Here is a 14,897-nt window from a genome sequence, read left to right as displayed (position 1 = left end):
ACCCCGCTTTTAATTAACTTTCAGGGTCATGTAGACTGCGTGGAAATAGTAATTAGTGTTTTTGACTTCGCAGTCTATCGATCTATCTGTCTCGAGGCCGTCACGTTCTAGTCGTTACATTTGCATATGAATGTATGATTTTATGCTTCATTGACCTGTAACATTTTATATACAAACATTTAAGATAAAAATGTCGTTCAAAATCCAATCTGCGCTACTTCGGGAATATCACTGAAGGGAAATTATAGTACGCGCCTAATGGTTAACGACGTCAGGAAGTCGTTGGAGCGCACTGGCCGGTTTTGGAGTCACTTAAGTACTTTTACGTTTTTACCTGGGTAAATGCTAATTTCTGGGCAAGTGTGGACTCGGAAAGATAGTTACGTACATACAAGATGAAATCCTGGGATCTGACTGCTATTTGAACAGGAAAAACGCAAAATAAAGGTTTTTTTTTTTACTGAGCTGAGGGCTCTACTCATCAAGGAAATGTTGTAGATACACAACGTGGGATACTTTAAACTACATATATCTACATTAGAAACGATCAGCAGTTTAGAACGTAAATCTAACAGGTAGCAGAATCCTGTGTAATAATCAAATTACAGGTACAAGGATTAAGATAAATTCCTTGCGGATGTCTAATGTAGAATTAATGGTGTTGTGGCCAACAGGGCACAATCGAGGGGAAAGCCCACAGATAAGGTCTCCTCTGTAATGGAGAGGATTGCGAATTATGCCAGAAAGGCACAGGATATCCAGAATAGGATAAGGCAGCGCACTGAAGGTGCCTTGGACATACGACTACAAGAAAAGCACTTATTATTTAAAGTTAACATTCACACTGCACTGGCAAAGCCAGGATGATGCGAAACACTAGCACTTGAAATCGAAGTCAAAGTTTTAGGGAAAGAATACGAATTTACGTGACTGATAAGAACATCTGTATTACAGAACACATTACCTTGTAGGAGATAATTATGGCTCCGGCGTAGAATAGGGTCGGAGAAGGACTTCATTATTGGGCTCACTGCAAATAGTCTTCGGCCCAACAGCGGACCATGAGGTGGGGAAAATGGCGGTGTGAGGGAGGCGGGATTGCAAAGGGGTGACGCTCCTTCGCCTGATTCCAGGTGTGTCTTTCCTCTCTTGTTTCTCACGCCGGGCCTCTTTAGCCCTCGGTCTCTAATTGCTTCTCCTTTTCTCTACATAAGTGTTTCTCGATGTGCTTTTGTTTGATTCCCCGCTCCTTAAGGTGAATCAGAAGGTCATGTGATGTGTTCGACCGCACTTTCTCTTCTTTAATCCCCAAGCGCCGGCTGCCTTGCCAAGGCCAACGGTAATCTCCAGCGGTTGGTGTTTTCTGAAAGACATTCTTAGGGCAGTCACATGGTCAAAGAGAGAGAGAGAGAGAGAGAGAGCAATTAAAGGATTTAGGGAGAGGCTAAGAGTTTCCATGCCCTTTCCTTGTTAGTCAGTACTAAGTGAGAGCATGTTTATTATTTGATTTTACTTAGTCTATAAAGCTTTGGGAGTCGGGTTGCTTGGAAAGTTTTAGCAACTCTATTCCCTCCCCCAAGGTGACATGTCGCACCTTCACTCCGGTGCAAATGTCTACCAATCCAGTGATTCAGCTGACAAAACTTTGTTATTTACTTCTCCTTTAATGGCTCCCATTTTCTTAAAAATATGCTTTTCTTTGCTTTAAAGATGTTTGCATAATGCTTGATAGTAAATTCAATATTTACGTTAGATGCCGAGTAAAACAAATGTTGCTTTTTAAAGGCTCTATAGCCTATAAATTACTGTTACTTTAAAACGGGAACGTGTTAAATAAGTATGAATAGAAGATCGTAATCATCAAAATACTATAACTTTAAATCATTTCCTTGAGGAAATTCTTAAAGTAATCATGCACTTATCAAAGGAGGAACCTTACGTGGTCAAAGGCATGCAGTTAGTTTGCCTTGATGAGGCATTACAACGAAGTATACGTGGTCTTTAGATTTTGCCACATTACTTGGGACGACGGCACATTGCCAAAGGTACCTATGGCACAGATTAAGTACATGAAAGAGTAGGGAAGAAATTTAATAGCGCCACTTTTAGCAGCGCTATTTACTGGTTGGGAGATTTTCTGGAAATTAACAGATACGTGATAGTTAAGAGTATTTCTCAACCTCTTGCATGGGCTAGAATCATCGTAGGGAGTGCCATGTTGGTCATGCAACCGTGGCATTTCTGCCCAAAGTAGGAAGTCAAGGGACTTACAGCATTATTAGATCTGACAATTTGGCAGTGCATTTGCAGAAAATGAATCAAAATAGGAGGCGCTATAGGCTTAGAAATAAATCCATGAAGGGGGCAAGTTTGTCACCCCAAAAAATGATTAAATTAAGGGATCATAACTAAATAAAGATTTCAAAGGAGACATTACAACAACAACAAATTTAAATGAACAAATTTTGAAAAGAGAATATATTATTAAAAGTTAAATTAAGAAGTTAGAAGAAGTATGAATTAGGGAAGAGATCTGACATCCTACTCTGGTTTAGAGGTGCCAGTGTCCTTTGGGAGGAAGATTGGAGCACTGGACCAGATTGGCACTAGTGCGAAGAAAACTCAAGGGCTCTCTTAAGCTGCCTGGAGGGTCTACGCCGTCTACCCTTCTTCCTTGTGCCTCTTTTAGGCTGCTAGTCCGTCATTCTGTGGAATTGGGGGAACCGAGTCTGAGGAAGACGGTGTGCCACCTGTTCCAGCTGCTGTGGCACTGGGAGCGGGAGCAGGGGCATTGATTGCCTAAAGGTTCCAAGACAAGCTGCCGCAGTTCCTTAAGTTCTTCAGCCAATTGCGAGATGGCAGAGTCCTTACTCAGGGAATGGTCAGCTATGGACAAGGAGAGAGAGGAAGAGGTATTAGGACTCCTCCTCCTTCTATCCTTCTGTTGTTATGGAACACCTCGTAACCAATTATTTCCACATATTCATTTTCCTGAAGGTGAGCTTCTGTTAAGTACACTATTACTGGGTCCACCTTTTCAATCATTTCTTTCAAGGATTCTAATTTTGACTTGATGCCCCTAATATTTACATAATTTATTCCATAGTCAGTGTAGTCTTTTTTTACATTCATCTTGTCTTTTTAAATTTTTCTAAGTCTTGCACTCCTCTATCCCTACTGACCTCTCCCTAGGTATGGTTCTCTCATGTTGGACACTATGGGGTTTCTTACAACTGCCCATGACACACGGTTTGGCCTCTCTGCTTGCAGTTTCCATATTTCTTTTAAAAAATGTACCTGTTCGTCATTTCCTCCATTGTCTCTCTTAGTGTATCCATTTCATTTCTCACTATGTATTCTTCGGTTGCTTTCCTCATCTGGATATTTCTTTCATGTTTTTGTGTGCTGTAACACCTGAAACAGCAGTCTGTCTCGTTCCATGGACATGGTTTCCTATTTTTGAAAAATTTGCACATATACTCATCCTCATCTCTTCTCACTCTTTTATTCTGGCTCATAGTCATCTTATGTCTCATTTCTGAGTACCTTTCCTTTCCGAATACTATAGGCCTATGTTGGCTACTGATTCTGTGAGTGTATTTACAGTTTCTTCCATACTTGCAGTGGCCCTCTTTGAAATGCTTACATTCTAACCTTTGGCCTACTTCGTTTCCTTGTACTTTAGCACTATTCTGGCTACTGACCCATGAGTATATTTACAGTTTCTGCCATATTTGCAGTTAGCATCTTTGAAGAACTTACACACTGTCCTTTGGCCTACCTCTTTTCTGTCCTGACTGTTCTGGGTTCTTGTACAGATTCTACTTTTCCACATGTGCAGGTGATCACAAGAATCTCCTTTCACGCACTTTCCAGCTCTAAAGAACCTGCACACTGCTTTTGTTAGTTTATCCTTGTCTTGAGGCCCCCTTTGATTTTCCATGGATTCCTTACTTTCCTTCATTCCCTTCCGTTGACTATGATCCTTGTTAAGGGGTTCGTTATTTAGATTTTGCTCGTCACCAGGGTTAAATGAGTTTCTAACTTAACTGGAAATGGTTTTAGTGGGCCTTTCCTTGGTTATATTTTCTTTGTTTTCCATTTCATTCAATAGGTTTTCATTTATGGTTTTCAGGTCTTCTATGAAACTCCATTGGTTACAGGTCGTTCTCTTGTTTTCAGCAATTTCTCCTCTTGGTTTTTCTCATTTTTCTCTGTATGATCTGCAATGTCCTTTCAATGGACTGTCGTTCTTTTTCCATTGATTTCTTCTCGTTTTTTTACTTTCAGTGTGCTTTTTATTCCATCAAACAACATATTTTCTAGGTTCTTGATGATCAGGAATTTTTCATCTAACTCATTTCACATAACAGTTTCATCACCTTGACTTTTTTCTTGTACCCTCTCTTAATTCTACACAAGTACTAGTGTTTCCTTTCTCACAGCATCTCATGCAATACCAATATAGGCCTTTTACCTTTACTGTAATTTTTATCAGTCTCAAAAAATTCTTAATTTGAGGCTTGTTAAAGGCTGCGTTTGCATTTAGGTGCTGAATGCAGAACCATTTTTTATATTTAATGCACTCGGCACTTTCGTCCTCCGGGTCTAGCTGGGCCTTACATTGTTCACATGGGCATAATTCCTCACTATCACTTGTTGTGTCCTTTTGGGTGGACGTAGCCAAAAACTCTTCATCATGGTCAAAGTCTATTAGCCTACTGTTGTCTTCCCTAAGGCCACCAGATGAGTTTTCTTTATTGTGTATCAAGGGAATGTCACTACTCTGTAGACTTTTTGCCATTGTTTTTTTTTTTACTTTGGCCTTTTCTGACAGTTTGACTTGCTTTCCCTTGGAATTCGTTGTGACTTCAATTTTTATGACTGGTTGTTTACTACCCTCTGCCATGTTTGTTTCCCTGACCACGCCGGATTCCTCAACCAACAACACAACAGTTCCCTACCTTTTAATACCAATCTGAATCCTCCCTTTACTAATGAATTAATTTACTCCACACCACCCATTAGCTGTTTTGACCCCCATAATTGGTCCACACTTTTAAATTGATTGATACAAATAACTGTGTATAATGAGGAGCAGTATGCTAACAACTATCGTGCTTGTTCGCTACTCATCTTCGACTTCTCCTAACAGCCTGATGGTAGAGTAGCACTCATCACTGGAATAGGAGGTTGTCCCTGTTGGTGGATCAAATCTGTCATGTGACTAACCACTAACCAGTTATATTTCCTCTTTGGTATTATTTCAAATGTAGAGAGAATTGGATAGTTAACGACATTTTTTCTTAATGTTTGTGAAATATTATATATAATTGTATGCTCTCACTAATTTGTCAGTCCTGAGTTCCTGGATGGTGTAGTCGACCCTCAGCTGCAGAATTGGGGACGACATCTACATGAACTATGGAAGTCTCTTGGAAGGAAGATTTCTACTGAAGTTCAAGATGAACCAGAAAAGTACTCCCAGATATTCGTGGAGCATCCTGTCATTGTTCCTGGTGGCAGATTCAGGTAATTATATTGATAAAAATAGTGTTAGAACCCAAAAGAAGGGGAGCATCTTTCTTTCTTTCATTCCTGTCTCTGTAACCTTCCCAGTCTTACAGACTCTTGCAGAAACGTGTGTCATAAGTCAAGTTTGGTCATCTCACAGTGAAATAGGCATTGCATTTGTTGTATACAACCCTACATTTTATCTATCTAAACTTTCATGAAATTTCTTATGATAATGTGCTACCTTAGAAGAATTGAGATTGTTTTGTTTTGCCCTTCATCGTATCTCCCGTTGAGAGTTGAAGTTCCACTGTTATGTTGATCAAACATTTGTCTTCAACTGTATAATTTTCGTCAAGCTCTTTTGCATTTTCGACTAGAGTGCTAGAGGTGCCTGCTCTCTCTTGTTCCCAAAGTTTTATATAAATCTAATTATTGCTTTCTCCCTGGCTTCAGTCTGTATTGTACGTTTCATTCCGGTGCCTTTCTCCTCTACACCTTCATTTTACCTGTTTTGAGTCTGCGCTGATGCCTTACATATCACTATCCAGCAAAGACAATGTAATCAGAAAATGACAGAGTTTTAAAAATAAAGGCTATGTGTAATTAACATATCATAGGTCTAACACTTTTCCCATTTTTCTTAGTGCTATAACATTTTTTGAGTTTTATATAAGACTGCATAAACAATATGAAAGTGTGAAGCTATATATTAAGTTAAAACCACATTTACACAGTGATTTTTAGAACGAATTTGAGTAGTATTCCTACCGAGAATTTCTCAACGAGTATTCAGGTTTTCTGGCTCTTGCTCTATGTTCTGGGCCTGACACAAAATCTAAAAAAGACATGGACACTGAACCAGCTCAAACAGATGATGGCTACAAAAACACGAGGGCATTTTACTAAGTTTAATTACAAAAATATACTATAAACATGACAAAGTATTCCCAACCTATTTCAGATTTACATTAATCACAATGCACTACTACATTTACAAGAACATAACTCTGAAACTAACTATAGCTGGGTTTACAGAAATTGATGACCACGAGATCACATGAGAAGTAAATAAATCAAAAGCACAATAATGAAATGCACCAAGGTACTCAAGTCATTATGTTACAACAAACATTGTAGGCTTTTGCTACAAATGAATTACTCACAAACAATTCAAAGAACAAAGGATGAATTCTGGACTGCGTGTGGATTGCTAACAAAGTTATAACAATTATCTTTAAACTATCAAAACTTACTGGTATAGTGACTTAATTGAGAGAATGTAGGAAGCTCTAGTACTTGACATGATATATGTCCACACAAAGTGACGATGGCCTTGATTAAGTTGGATATAAATGTCAGAAAAGGACAGAGGCTTTCGAGCAAGATACAGCCATTAATCAGCTTTCTGATTCACAGTACTACACCTGCCACACTTCTGAAGTGCTTAGTTACTAGTAGAAAAGTGACCTTGAGGAGCTCTGCAGCATTTATATACGTCCATTCCAGAAGGTTCCAAAATTCCTGATTTTCAATAACATCACTACAACCAAGTTTCTGAGGTGCCAAACTACTGAAAATTAAAATTGCAATCTATAGTATACTTTTCAGAAATTAAGAACATGTTACAAACGAAATAACAAGAGCACTTTTCAATTCAGAACTATCACATAACTTTCACATCAGTCCGACTTGATACATATTCGGCATGTATGATTGCAATTTCTACTGATGTATTAAAACACCTGGACAAGGGGTTTAATGTTAACAAAATCCCTGCAGAAGAATTTGTCGACATCCTCCCATCCAGACGGATCTTACAGCCAAGGCAGCAAAGTTGAAAATGACATCTGAATTGGACCCCGTTTGGTTCTGATTTACGGCCCAAATACAATTAGAGGCCTCACAATTGCAGTTGGCTCGCAGTACAAGCAGAATACTGGAAAGTATTCCATGTCTTACAATCATGCATCACAACAGTGCATAAAACAACGAAATGTAAAGAAACTGCACAATGGTACAATGGTGCTCCTCTCTTGTTAGCACACAAAACTATAAAATTATCATAACTACAAGGGTCCCTGGAGCTTCTCATAGTTCCATATCGTTCCTCTTCAAAGAACAATGGTCTTATAGAACACTAAAAAAACACTATAGTTTGCCCTCTTATAGAAACTGTAAATAAGTTTGTTGAGTGTAGTCTATGTTCTTATCTCTTTTCTCCCTAGAAATTCAATTTGATAGTTTTTTTAGCGTTCAAATTTCCCTCCATATGTTTTCCCTCCAATATTAACACGTGAAGTAAGTTACCGCTTGCTAGAGGCGGGGAACAAGGGATGCTTCCTGGACATGGAGACCAGCATATATTAGAGAAGGTTTTTGCTCCAGAAATAGTTGCTTTCGGAGAGAAAAATGCATTGAGAACTCCCTCTGATGCAATGCAAGAGATGAAGTTACAGGCCTAATAAAGTTAAGCGAATCTACAATAAGGATTCTTCAAGCAACACGAAAATCTTGAAATACATACGAGAGGAGTGCACGTTGCATGTTAAGGTAAGCGGGTAGTGTATGCTTCAAGTGTTATTTCAGGGATTGGGTGTTGCTGAATTCATTGGGACAATCCCATTACTCTTGGAGCCAATCCCATTACTCTTGGAGCCAACATTTCATTTTTTCTTGTTGAGCTAGAGCTGTTTTCCGTCTAGGCCTATCCTGAGTTCTGTCAACATTCACATTATTCTGTCTTCCACTACTATCTTCAGTTAGTTCATGATTGTCAGTATTCACTGTTACACATTCACTATCGTGCACATTACTATCTATACTTTGTTCAACACTTATGAGTTCCTCCTTGTTAGTCACTTCGTTTGACATGACATTATAGTTACTGTGTTTATGTCGCATTACTATCAATACCTTGTTCAACAATTACGAGATCGTCCTTGTTAGTCACTTCATTTGATATGACTTCACACTTACTGTCTTTATGTCGGTCATTCACCTCTAACGTGATCATGTGTTTGATCAGCACGAGACATTCTACACCTTCACACAAAATGTTTGCTGAATGAACAAAATCATCCTCTCCGGAGTAGAGTGGTATAATTTTCTCAAGAAGCCAGAATTTACAACGTTGCTTTATCTTTTTCACCAAGATGACATCATCAACTCCTTTTAGATGTATATATAAATACACACACACACACACACATATATATATACATAAATAATGGCCATCCTTAGCCATCAGTCGAAAATTCTAGCTGATGTTGCAATACCACTATGCAGAAGTTACGTATTTCTGACCGACTGCAGCAGTTTGGAAATATTTTTGAAAAACAGATTATGTGAAACCTCTGAGAAAATCTTTGTTTTTAAACATAAAACAAAATCTTACTAAAATTTCACTTAAATTCAGCTAAAAAGAAGAAGCAGCTAAATGAAATTTACAAAGAAAACTGTGTTAAAAATGACTGATTTTATTTTTTTTTTGTGATTTGCCTTCTATCAGATAACCAACAGACAAGAACTATGTTCTTTGCAGCTGCTATTCATGTGAAATACAAATGTATCTTTATGTTTGTGAGATTTGTAGAAATATGTACTATGTACATCTCTATTGCATGATAATAAGGGTAAAGGAGCCACATCTATTCGAGAATAACATTCTTACAATAAATAATGTGTTTGATTTTTTGAAGATATTGCTTAAGTCATTTCTGTTAATATTAAGTAGTGAAGAAACTAAAAGAAAGAGACTGAGGGCAGTTAATTCATTACATAATGATATTAGTGAGTTACCCTTATATAACTGAATTGTTTTGAGAGCTATCTCCCCGTGATTTAGAAACCGAAAGGGAGCGTGTTGTTGTTACATAAGGCTAATATTTTGGCGGGTTTAAACCAAGTACCAACATTAAGCATACCTACAGCCCATTTAGTCCATAAGATCATTTTTTCGCCATAGTAAGCATGGGGTGCGTACATTGCAGTTATAGTGTTACAAACTCAATACTTTACTGAGAAATTATATTTACGTTGTAGAATACATATAACAGTGTGTGTATGTGAGCGTGAGTGGATGAAAACTAGGAATTAACTGGAAACAACTTGTTTGGGTTTTTGTGGTGGAACTCAGTTATCTGTTGGTTATATACTCGTATTGTTTCTCCATTCAAAAATCTTCTCTTTAATAATTTCTAAGCTCACTTTTGTCTGTACTCTTTAGAGAGTTTTATTACTGGGATTCCTATTGGACGATTGACGGCCTCCTTCTCTCTGGCATGGACAAGACGGTGAGAGGGATGCTTCAAAACTTCCTTGAGATGGTGGAGACATACGGTATGGTCCCTAACGGAGGCCGAAGATACTACACTCGTCGCAGCCAGCCACCATACCTCATACCTATGTTTCACCTCTACATGGAACACACCAACGATATCGACTTCCTCAGGTAGCTATTACACTGGTTTACAAAATTGTTTTGCTGTAAGGCAGGGATGTGAATAGGTGTTTTGTACTAATTTTGATGTGGTGAATTCAAATTTTTGCACAGTTCTGCTCTATCACCTCTGGTTTTTTGCTTTCACATATCCCCCTTTTAATTATGCTGCATATAAATTCAAAATATAAATATTTTTGTTTTGCTCTGAGGCAAGGATGTGAATAGATGTTTTTACTAATTTTGATTTGGTGAATTCAAATTTGTTAACAGCTTTGCTCTATCACCTCTAGTTTTTTGTTTTCACATCTTTTTAATTAGACCACATATTAAATTCAAAATATAATGTGTTTATTACATCTGTTGCAAAGGAATATCTTGCAACAAAAAACAGCAGTTTTCACTGGTGTGGAAGCCCGAGTAAGTGCTTAACAGCTGATGGACCAATTTATTAGCATTAGAGGTTAAAGAGGGTTGAAGGAGAGAGGGTCTTTCCTTACTCAGTGACTACCTAGCTAACAAAACCAAGCCATTTTCAAATCGCTGCTGAATATGGTAAGATATGGGTGAAAATTACATACGGGAAAACTACTACTCGGTTGGTAGTTTAAAGTAAATATTGAATTGTGAATTCTTACGTTCTGGAAAAGGAAATAAAAAGTTTGAGCATTAGCTCAGCAAAAAAAACACCGGTGTTAGATAACTGTGACTTTAGAGTGCACTCGCATCGTGTGGGGCCTTGGCACCCAGCCTCACTGCCCGGGTACTGGGCCCCACTAACTAGTTACAGAAAAAAACAACATAGATACAGAACGTTAATGGAGCTACATTTATTTGAATAATACAATAAACACAACTCAAAGTACAGAAGACAGTTAGAAGTGAGTTTTTTTGGATGATCTTGTGTGCTTTGCCTCCGGGATGTCACACAAGAGCATCCAGCAGACGCCCCCCATCATGCTGGGTTTCCACTTCCCTTGGTAGTTGCTCTCCATCTTAGTAATATCTTGGTGGAACCTTTCTCCATGCTCATCACCTACTGCACAGAGGTTTGGAGGGAAGAAGTTGAGGTGGGAGTGGAGAAAGTGAATTTTGAGTGTCATTCGGTATCCCATATCTTCATAAGACTGTAACAACTTCTTGATACGCTCTTGGTAATCTGGTACCTGTGTGTTACCAAGGAAGCCATTGCAGACTGACTTAAATGCCTCCCATACTCTCAGTTCCTTTAAGGTAAGTAGCTCCTCAATCCTTCAGCACCTCTCAGATCTGAGGTCTGATGAAGATGCCCCCCTTGAGCTTAGCAGAACTCAGAGCTGGGAACAGGGTGCACAAGTGTTGGAAGGCAGCACCATTTTTGTCCATGGCCTTCACGAAATTCTTCATTAAACCAAACCTTGATATGAAGAGGAAGAAGAAGCACCATGTTCATGAATGTATCCAACATATGAAACGGTTGTGTAACATGAATGTTACTTTTGGAACTTACTGTACAACTGTCTTCATTCCTGTCACCTTACAAAGATGCCTTTCCTGGCTTGTATAAACTTCTGACAATGGCCATAGTTCTTCCCCCTACATCAGCTGCATGTGAACGAAGTTTTTCATCTATGAGGCTAATAAAAAAATTATCTGTGCAGCACCAAGGGTGATTTACGATTGTCCTCACTGGCTGTCCTTGGAATCCACATTTCAAGAGCCAAATCTATCGATATGGACAAAATTGTATCAAAATTTGCCAAGCGACATGATAATAGAAAGATACTTCTTTTCTGAAAAAATATTTGATAGTGTATGTGTTTACACTTAAAGCTATATCATTACATATTGATTCATTTACATACCACGGGCATATTTTAATTTGAAATACGAAAAAATACATTTAGTTTAATTACAGTGTTGCTGTATTCTTAATGACTCTACAGTTTGTAATCGTATATAGATGAGAAGTGATTTGTTTATTTGACTTTATTGGTATTATTTTTTGAAATACAATTGACATTATGTGCTGCTGATAATATTATTTTGATCCATTCTGATGCTATTTACCAGAGAAATTATTTTAAATATTTCAAGTTTATTTACAGGTTTGATATATTCTTAATAACATTAGTTTGATTCCTGTTACCTTTAGAACACGAATATATATATAAGTGGTACCTCAACATGCGAAAGGCTCAACTTTCGAAGAACTCAAGATACGAAAGCAAATATGAAGATTTTTGTGGCTCTACATACGAAAATTGTTCAAGATACGAAAGGTTGTTGCTGTAAAGTCCGAGATTCGCCCAGACCACTGATAACAATTTTAAAACTCTCGCGCCGCCAACTGAGTAGACTCACCACCATCCTCCCACTCTCCCATTGGTTCCCGATGCTAGTCACCGCCATAAGATCCTGCTCTCCTGTTGGTCAGCATCTCTCCCATTGTGCTTTATGTAGCGGCATGCTATTTCGGCCACTTTGCGGCATCATCGGTATCGTAAGCACGCGGAATTCGTTCGTTCTATACGATTTTGTTTATTAACGTAAATTTGTTAGTGATTTCGTTGTAGTACTACTTTATCGTGTTGTGTGAGAACTTTACTTCATACGTATACGTACTACATAAATTAATTACGTACAGTATATACATAGTCATGGGTCCCAAGAAAGTTGAAGTAGGAAAGAAGAGGATGCTTTCTTTGGAGACAAAGATGGAGATAATGAAAAAGTATGAAGCTGGCATGCGATTGAGTGTGATCGCCAAGGAATACGGCCAAAATCCGTCGACAATAGGCACCATCCTTAAGCAGAAGGATGCCATCAAAGCAGCTACACCTTCCAAGGGCGTCACTATTTTGTCTAGCAAGAGGAGCCACGTGCACGATGAGATGGAAAGGCTGCTTCTTGTCTGGATAAAAGACAAAGAAATCGCTGGTGATACGATAACCGAGGCAGCAATCTGCCACAAGGCCAGCGCTATTTTTGGCGATTTGATTGCCCAGGCCGAAGACGACGGAGGAGAAGGGACATCGACGCCAACCCCAGAGTTCAAGGCTTCTCATGGGTGGTTCGAAAAATTCCGTAAACGGACTGGCATCCATTCAGTGGTGCGGCATGGGGAGGCAGCCAGCTTGGACACGAAAGCGACCGAAGCCTTTAAAAAGATGTTCGACGAGATGACAATCAAGGAAGGCTTCAGTTCTCAGCAAGTCTTCAACTGTGATGAGATTGGCCTTTTTTGGAAAAAAAATGCCTCGTCGGATGTACATCACGCAGGAAGAGAAGAAGCTACCCAGGCATAAGCCTATGAAAGACAGGCTTACGCTCGCACTTTGTTCGAACGCCAGTGGGGATTGCAAGGTGAAGCCCCTACTTGTGTATCATTCGGAGACTCCTCGAGCCTTCAAGGCCCACAAAGTGCTTAAGGAGAAGCTTCCAGTGATGTGGAGGGCTATTGCGAAAGCCTGGGTAACAAGACTTTTGTTCACGGAGTGGGTAAATCTGTGTTTCGGCCCAACAGTGAAGAAATTCTTGGAAGAGAAGCGCTTCCCTCTGAAATACATATCTGCTGTTGTTGGACAATGCCCCTGCTCACCCTCCTGGCCTCGAGGAAGATATCCTAGCGGAGTATTTGTTTATCAAGGTTCTTTATCTTCCGCCTAACACCACCCCTCTCCTCCAGCCCATGGACCAGAAAGTGATATCGAACTTCAAGAAGCTGTATACGAAACATCATTTCAAGAGATGTTTCGACATCACCGATACCACAAACCTCACCTTGCGTGAATTTTGGAAGGAGCATTTCAATGTTGTGATATGCATCCAACTCATCGACCAAGCTTGGCAGGAGGTTTCGAGGCAAACCTTGAATTCTTCGTGGAGGAAACTCTGGCCTGATGCCGTATCCACCCGAGACTTCGAGGGATTCGACGTGGGCGAAGCTGGTGCTGCAGATTCAGGAACAGTTGACGATCCTGAAACTGTTTCGCAACGAGATCTTGACGAGATCGTTGCACTCGGCAAGTCCATGTGGCTGGTCGTTGATGAGGACGACATCAATGACCTTCTCGAGGAGCACCAAGAGGAGCTTACGACAGATGACCTGAAAGAGTTGGAGGCCATGCATTATAACGTCGTTCAAGAAGAGTTCTCTAGCAGCAGCGAGGAGGAGGAGGACGACCCTATTCCAATGGCAGAAATTAAGGATGCTCTAGCTGCTTTTCATAAGGTGCAATCATTTGTAGATAAGAGACACCCCGAAAAGGCTTACACAAGTCGTATGCTTGCACAGTTCGATGACGTTTGCCCGAGTCGTTTCAGGAGCATTTTGAAAAGCAGGCAGAAGCAATCTTCCTTGGATAGTTATTTTTTAAAGAGGCCTTTAGTACTAGCAGGAGTAAACAAAAAGGAAGATCCAATTGATACTACAAAAAAACAGAAAGTTGAAAGTGGTGAAGAAATTGAAATTTTGTAAAAAAAAAAAAAAAAAAAACGTAAAGTATAAAAAAGTAAAAAAAAAATGTAAAAATAAAAACAAGACAAAAAAATTTAATTTTAAGTTTTTTGTAAAGTTAAGTGTTAAAGTTTTGTTAATGTGTTTTGTAAAGTTTAGTTTATGTTTCCTGACATTTTTTAATGTGTTTCGTAAAGTTAAGTGTACGTACTATAAGAAGTTTCGCTCGAAAGGTAAGGTTCCACATTTTACTACATACGTACGTATGTACGTACAGTATTTCTTGTACACCATGTACACTAATACACTTTATTTACAGGTACATACATATTAGTACTAGTACGTATTAAGTTAGGTATTGAATGGTCCAAATTGTTGTAGTATTTCATTGATTATAGGTCAATTTAGCTTTATTATGAAATTTACTTGGGTGTTTTTGTAGGGCTTGGAACGGATTAGCTATTTTACATGTAAAATGCGATTCGTGATATGAAAAGCTCATGA

At 39.0% G+C, this 14,897-nt stretch overlaps 1 protein-coding gene across 1 annotated transcript in view; it reads left to right on the top strand.

The window, feature by feature from the left end:
* The window catches only part of LOC135205921 (trehalase-like), a 140,568-nt gene that overhangs the window by 82,308 nt on the left and 43,363 nt on the right, over window positions 1–14,897 (top strand). The window contains exons 4-5 of the mRNA XM_064237118.1: window positions 5,359–5,532; window positions 9,743–9,967. Of these exons, the coding sequence (XP_064093188.1) occupies window positions 5,359–5,532; window positions 9,743–9,967 (399 nt within the window). The remainder of the gene's footprint in view (window positions 1–5,358; window positions 5,533–9,742; window positions 9,968–14,897) is intronic.

Source organism: Macrobrachium nipponense, chromosome 11 (genome assembly GCF_015104395.2).
Source record: "Macrobrachium nipponense isolate FS-2020 chromosome 11, ASM1510439v2, whole genome shotgun sequence".
Lineage (NCBI taxonomy): Eukaryota > Metazoa > Arthropoda > Malacostraca > Decapoda > Palaemonidae > Macrobrachium > Macrobrachium nipponense.
The sequence above is the reverse complement of the archived record's forward strand: the minus strand, read 5'-3'. Positions and strand labels throughout refer to the sequence as shown.